Below are 7,365 nucleotides of genomic sequence, written 5' to 3'. Positions count from 1 at the left end.
AGCGCACACGGATCTAAAAATCTTCCTGTATCACTGAACACAATTTGGTTACACAGGAGGTGCATTGTTGTTCTGAAGTGTAAAAGTTTGATATGTGCACCTTAATACCTTTAACATTTTTTATTACGTCAAGCGCCTGCTGCATTACCGCTAAATGACGTCATTTGTAAGGACGGGTATGTGAAGGATTATTTATGCATTTACTATGACAATGTAATACTTAATCAAGAAGCACAAATTTAAGACGAATGATGCAATGAGGCGGTGTCACAAATTCGCCGGAAAGGTCACTAATTGCTGCTTCAACTGCACACTGTTTTACGTATAATGCGTAAATATGCAACGCGTCTCGCTTAAATGTGTTCGAGGCGACCAGGAAGTAGCTGGTCCTCGTAGTGACGTAATGGCCACCCCGCGTGCACCTCGTAGAACGTCACGCACGGATGGAAACGAGGCGAACGGGAAGTTGCTTGTCCATGGTGATGACGGAAGGGCGACCCGCGTGCAGCTTGTAACACGTCACTGTTGGATGGAAACGAGGCGAACAGGAAGTGGAGAGACCGACGATGTGCGCCGGGAGTGTGGCGGGCCGTTAAGGTACCTCTCGTTTTTTTTTGGGTTTTCGCTTCAGATGGCAGGTGTTTGAGGCGATCGATTCTTTGCTGCGGATTGCTTCGCAGTTTACCTAGTTTTTATGGCGGGAAGCGGGTCACGTTTGTCCTGTGTATGTGGAAAAGCGACTTCCTGCTCCTGCACCATTCATTCATAACGCGAACGCTGACGTGAACAGTAGCGTGCGCGAGTCTCTTTCTGTACCCTTTCACGCGCTGTATTTGAATTATTTCGAACTGCGTGATGGATTCTCTGCGTGCTGTTTCACACAGGCGAAGTGTAACCGCAAGAACTGCGAGCGTAGTGGTTAAGCAGCTGCCTTTGAACCCGAAGGTTGCAGGTTCGAATCCCAGGACCGCCCCTGCGCAGTACCGGTTAGCAGGTATTTACCTGAAATTGTTCTAATGAAGAATGACACACACGTTTGATAAGTAAATAGCTGCAGGGAGCTTAACGTTGCATGTCACTAGTTTGGAAAGGGAGAGGAAAATGTAAGTGGGGCTTTAGGTGTTCATAATCATCATATCATCATCATGGGTTCAGTGTGTTTGCTTACAGCGAACTCGCCGTTTGTAAAAGTTCTCAGGGTCAGTGGTTCTTTATGGCATGCAGTGAGTGGATTCATCATGGGTTCGCGTGGTTTATTCACTTACTCGTCGTTCCAGATTTTGGTTCCTTGGAAGCTCTTGTGTTTTTTTCATGGCTTCTCATGGCTTGTCATTTAATTTCATGCTCCTCTATGATTTAGAGGGATGCTACAGCAAATCAGCTCACACATAATGGATAACAATGGAATGTCCCAGCTTCTGGTCATGAGTTCACATTCATGGGTTCACATGTGGCCTCGAATCGGTCTGTGCTCCGTTTGCATGTTTCCCATGTGTTGCAAGGCATCGCTGTGGTTTCGGTGAACTGGGGACTGCAAATTGCCCTCTTTGCGTTTTGAGAGGCAGAGAATTTCCTTTCGCTTTGTGCTTCCTGGAACCAGCTGTGGGTCACTGAGGTCTTGTTTGGGCAAGAAGTTTGTGGAACTGGAGGGGTGGGCATATCTGTACATGTGATGTAAAGCTTTATAAACGGTTGATGAAGATGTGAAGGTTGACATTTTAAGAATAAGGACAGGATAGACTTTTGGGAAATGGTATGTAGGACTTCTGATGTTTAATTTGTAAACTGAGGGGCAAACATTACATTTATTCATTTAGATGACATTCCAATGCAATTTACAACGTTATCGATAATTATTTACCCATTCATACAGCTAGGCAATTTTCGCTGGAACAATTTAGGGTAAGTACCTTGCTCAAGGGTACTGCAGCTGGAGATGGGATTCAAACCTGCAACCTGTGGATCTAAAGGCAGCAGCTCTAACCACTACGCTGCCAAACCTGCTGATCTGTGTTGTTCTGATTCTGCAATGTGCAACTAAAAGTGTTGGGTAACTTGTACCGTGGTGAGTGGAGCAACTGCAGTTCTTTAACCACTCCCCCGGTGTTGAGGAACTGGTTTGACACGTTTCTGGTGTTCCTTTATATTACATTTATTAATTTAGCTGATGCTTTTCTCCAAAGTGACTTGCAGTGCTGATTTACCTACAGTTATTTATCCATTTATACAGTTGGGCAATTTTACTGGGGTAATTTAGGGTAAGCACCTTGCTCAAGGGTACTACTACTACTACTACGGTGAGATTTGAACTTGTGACCTCTGGGGTTCATGAAGATAATTGGTGTTGTGTCCTTGAGCGGAATACTGAAATGAGCACTGCTGTTTTCCCATGTACAGGTTGTCAAGGAAAGGATGGGCAGGCAGAGGCACGGGAAGCGGGTGGTGTCCAGCGATGCCTCGGCCCACCGGAAGGAGGACAAGCATGTTGTTGTCATGCAGCGCAAGGAGAAGAAAAAGAAGCTGGACATTGGCAAGCTCTTCATCAACATCTCCATTGGCCTCTGCATCTTCAGCCTGGTTTGGTTCTTCTACGCTCTCTACATGCGCTCTTCTTTGGCTCGGCGGGTGGTCACCCCGCACCCCTCGCCCCGCGTCCTAGATGAGAACAGCACCAGTCCAGCTGTGGCCCCAGATCGCTTCTGGGGCTCCTACAGGCCTCAGGTTTATTTTGGCATGAAGACGAAGAGTCCCAGATCTGTGGTAACAGGTGCGACCCATGCCTCCCATTTCTGTTTTTTTACCCTTGAGGGTGGTTTGTGTTCAGGGCTCGTTTTTAACAGCAAGTTTCAGACAAAGGTCTACTCGGGTGTATTGCAGTATATGGTGCCTTTCTTACTTGCTTTATGATGATGATTATGATGGAACTCTGCAGCGTCTTTAGTCAAAGTACATTTCTTATTTGTGCAGTTGGACATTTCCAATCAGTCATCTCCAATACACTATTCCCCCACATTACAAAGGCAATACATTCCTGAAAAAGCCTTCATAAGATGAATTGTCATAACTAAGACATAATTACTATTAGTAATATACTGTAAATAGTTATAATTACCATTAATTTCAAGTGTACTAATTTTTATGCATTCCCAAGCTCTAAAAATGTACCCATTTATGCCAAGATTCCATGTAAAATGGGCCTAATTCCTTCAGCTGTTATTAGAAACCATAACACAACATAAGGCAATTTCCTTTGGTTAATTACTCTGCTTCAGGTCTTTTGTAGCTATTGCATACTGTAAACTTAACAGAGCTCAGGTTTCCTCCCACAGCCTAAAGACATGTCTTTCATTTTTAATTGTACCGTTAGTGTGTCTGCATGTGTGTATTACAGTGATATGCTGTACATATAATGTATAGATGGCAAATAACTGTAAGGAGTTTATTGTGGTGTATTGCACACTGCACATTACCTTGGATAAAGGTGTCAGATTGATACTAGGTAATAATCATCTAGCGTCTGCTAAATGAATAAATGTAAATGTCTGGCATGTCTTACCAGGTGTGCAGAATCTGAATTCATTCCTCATAAATGCAAAGGAATGCTTCGTAAGATGAAGCGGGGGCGTTAAACTCCATGTAAAGTCGAGTTCTCGTAGCTCACGTGAACGTTTCTTGGGGACAGCTGTGTCTTCCTCACCAGTATTACAGCAGGGCTCCTCAGGTCCTGTGGGATCTGATAGCGATTGAGGTGATCGCTAAGAGACGTAGCGGGAACGAAGTAGTCGTAACTCAGGATCTTTTGCGAGGAATCTTCCGTAATGTCAAGGGGTATTTTTGTGGGTCACTGTGGGTGAGTGTGCCTGTTGAACCCATAAACAAGCATCGCCTTGTGGTCTTTGGCACCACACAGGGCTCATGTGGATGCGGCAGTTCTCCGAGCCGGACGTGAACCTGAGGCACACGTGCGAGCAAGGTGACCGGCTGCCGAGTTATGGCTGGCTCATGCACGACGGCCTCAGCTTCGGCATCCAGGAGATCCGTGACACAGACTTCATCCTCACCACCGAGTTCGTCAAGCGCATGGGTGGGCACCACGGGGGGGACTGGACCTGGAGGATCACTGCCAAGCAGCAGGTTAGCCCCACACTACAGAATGCAGAATGGCTACAGAATATTCACACTAATTACAGCATTGATTAAGACATGCAAATGTATGTCATTGGACAGCTGAAATGTCATTCACTCTTTTGCAGTTTGCTGGTTGGCTGGTTCGTGGTCACCAGTACATTGCTGCATGGTGCTCACCTCCTCTGTCCCTTTCTCCCTCTTCCACTGCCTAGAGCTCCGCCCCTCAGTCCCCAGTCGTCTCCCTGATGTTCTACGTGGCGGCAGACCAGCAGGGCACACTACAGGCCCACGTAGAGGAGCGGAACCGTCTGGGTTCGGTCATAGGCTTCTCTGAGGAACTGGGTAGCTTTAAGATCACCTTCGGAAAGCCTGCTGCAGGGGAGGCCGCTGGAATCAAATATGCTAGGTATGTCCCCTGCTGGAGGGTAATGTGAAGGCCAGCAGTTGAAGGATGATGAACGGAGCTAAGTGTATGTATCTTTGTGTCATCCTGCCTTACAGTTATAATCACTTGAAGACGGTGAGCACGGGGTTGGAGAAGTTAACTGAAATTGTCCAGAACAGCCTGAATCGCAGGTTTGTCTACAGCCCACCATCTGGCGAGAAGAGACCCTACATCGCTGTGGACTCCTACAAGCCCCCACCCCACCACCAACAGCAAAAGAACCCCGACCCGAGGAAGGAGAGCGACTTCGTGGTGCACCAGGTCACAGCCCAGACCCCCTTCCAGATTGAGGTCCTTTTTGAGTCCGGTAGCTTCCGGGATCGGCCCAACCAGCTGGCTGGCAGGGTGATGACGGAGGAGCTGGAGAAGAACAAGGCCGCATTCGATGTGAAGTTTGAGAAAACATTTGGGCTTCAGAGCAAAGGCTATACCCCAGCCCAGATCAAGTTTGCCAAGGCAGCACTCAGCAACATGCTCGGGGGCATGGGCTACTTCTACGGCCAGTCAGTTGTGCAGTCGGTCTACAACGAGTATCCCCTCCTATACCCCGAAGGAGCCCTCTTCACTGCTGTCCCATCCCGCTCCTTCTTCCCCAGGGGGTTTCTGTGGGACGAAGGCTTTCACCAGCTGCTCGTGAGCAAATGGGACCCGGGCATGGCACGGGAGGCCATCGGCCACTGGCTGGACCTGATGAACGTGGAGGGATGGATCCCACGTGAGCAGATCCTGGGTGACGAGGCGCGCAGCAAGGTGCCGGCCGAGTTCGTGGTGCAGCGGAACGAGAACGCCAACCCTCCCACGCTCTTCCTGGCCCTCGAGGCGCTGCTGGAGGCAGAGCCAGAGCAGCCCTCTGAGGTCACCAAGCACTTCCTCCGTAGGCTCTTCCCCCGACTCCGCACATGGTTTGAGTGGTACAACACCACGCAGGCTGGGCCGCTGCCCAACTCCTACCGCTGGCGTGGCCGAGACAAGGACACCAACCTGTTCCTCAACCCCAAGACGCTAACTTCAGGCTTGGACGACTACCCGCGCGCTTCGCACCCGTCTCCCGATGAGCGCCACGTGGACCTGCACTCCTGGATGGCCCTGGCATCCCGTGTGATGGTGCGGGTGGCCCAGCTCCTGGACGAGCCACACCACGAGTATGAGCAGACACGCCGCACGCTGAGCAACGGCACTCTGTTAGCCAGGTTGTACTGGTCTGAGCAGCTCAATGCCTTCTGTGACTATGGGAACCACACCCAGGCGGTATCGCTGCAGCAGGAGAAGGTGCATGTGCCTCCCGGGCAGCCTCGGCATCAGTTCCCCGCGACCCGGCTGATCCGCTCCATGCGCCGTGCCCCCCGGCTGCAGTATGTCAATGCGCTGGGCTACGTCAGCCTCTTCCCTTTCCTGTTACACATCCTGGAGCCTGTCTCGCCCAAACTGGAGCGCATCCTGCAGGACATGAGGGATCCGGACAAGCTGTGGACACCCTTCGGCCTGCGCTCGCTCTCCAAGGCCGACCCACTCTATATGAAGCGCAACACTGAGCATGACGCCCCCTACTGGCGTGGCCCAATATGGATCAACATCAACTACCTGGCCGTGAAGGCATTGTATTATTACAGCAACACAGAAGGGCCGTACCGTGAGAAGGCAGCCACATTGTATGAGGAGCTCAGGACTAACATTATCAATAATGTTTACAGACAATACTTGGAATCGGGTTATATCTGGGAACAGTACAATGACAGCACGGGTCGCGGTCAGGGCAGCCACCCGTTCACGGGCTGGTCGGCTCTTACCGTGCTGATGATGGCGGAGCAGTACTAAGGCCAATGACCTTAACAGGTGCTCATCATGTATTCGGATATCATAAGATATCGTTGGATGCCATCAACATGACATTGCTACGGGGGGGGGGGTTAAATAAATGTAACCTGGACGAAATCAAATCTGTAAGTTTCCCTTTTTTATATGTATAAAACTGTTTTTAATGAATCATCTCACTTGAAAATTCCATGAAAGGTCCTTGGCAGGGCTAGATTAATGTTTTCGGGCTAAATCTTCTAAAAGCATTGCTGTTTGCATTTGATTTTTTTTTTTCTTTTTTTTTTTTTTTTGTACAGCAATGAAATAAAAGTACTTTTTGATCCTTGCTTTTTGCGTACTGAATTTTGTGAGGAATGTTGTTGTAATGTTGTCTAGAATCTGTGTGACTGCCCAAAGGGTCCCAACCCCTGCGTAGCCTTTACAACACACATTTATTTTACACTCTTCAATGGAACGCAAGGGTGGATTTAAATTCACTTTCTGTTTATATGAGATTGAACCACAGGCAGCGATAACATAATATACAAGTTACACTTGAAGGTCCCCCATCTGTTTAATAAGAATCAGACAGGAGATCTCAGGAACTGGAATTTTTTTTTTTTTGAAACAGCTGTGTTGTGCAGAGAAACATTTTCTCTGTCTTGGCTGTGAATGATATTAGCAACAGCTCGGTGGCACATATTTTATTATGGGAACAGCAGTAAATAACATTTCGTTCCTTTTTTTGAAGAGGGTTCACATATGTCTGGCAGTAAGCAGTGAAGCATCTTCAGATATGTACAGCAAAAATGAGTTTTCCTAATGTGTCACCTTTCTGATGTCTGGAGATAGAAATTCTAAACCTGAACTCTACAGTGGCGAAAGTAATTTCACTGTGGTATTTAAAAAATGTTTCATCTGTGATGTGTCGTTATGTAAATACTTTCCCTCTTTTTTTTTTTTTTTTTTTGTTTCTTACACATGCCCCATAAATAACT

General features: G+C 47.9%; 1 protein-coding gene across 2 annotated transcripts; it reads left to right on the top strand.

Moving 5' to 3' along the window:
• The first annotated feature begins 459 nt into the window (after nt 1–459).
• mogs (mannosyl-oligosaccharide glucosidase) lies at nt 460–6,626 on the top strand. Of its 2 annotated transcripts, XM_018735646.2 has the most exons (6): nt 519–597; nt 885–994; nt 2,398–2,767; nt 3,911–4,134; nt 4,341–4,534; nt 4,630–6,626. In XM_018735646.2, the coding sequence occupies exons 3-6, from the start codon at nt 2,413–2,415 to the stop codon at nt 6,386–6,388; spliced, it is 2,532 nt and encodes an 843-aa protein (XP_018591162.2). In that variant the 5' UTR covers nt 519–597; nt 885–994; nt 2,398–2,412; the 3' UTR covers nt 6,389–6,626. The 2 variants fall into 2 exon arrangements, with proteins under 2 accessions (XP_018591161.2, XP_018591162.2); XM_018735645.2 differs by lacking the exon at nt 885–994 and having other exon boundaries at nt 460–597.
• Nucleotides 6,627–7,365: the final 739 nt, after the last annotated feature.

This window comes from Scleropages formosus, chromosome 16 (assembly GCF_900964775.1).
Source record: "Scleropages formosus chromosome 16, fSclFor1.1, whole genome shotgun sequence".
NCBI classification, from domain to species: Eukaryota; Metazoa; Chordata; class Actinopteri; order Osteoglossiformes; family Osteoglossidae; genus Scleropages; species Scleropages formosus.
Note: the sequence above shows the minus strand (reverse complement) of the source record. Positions and strands in the feature narration are given on the sequence as shown.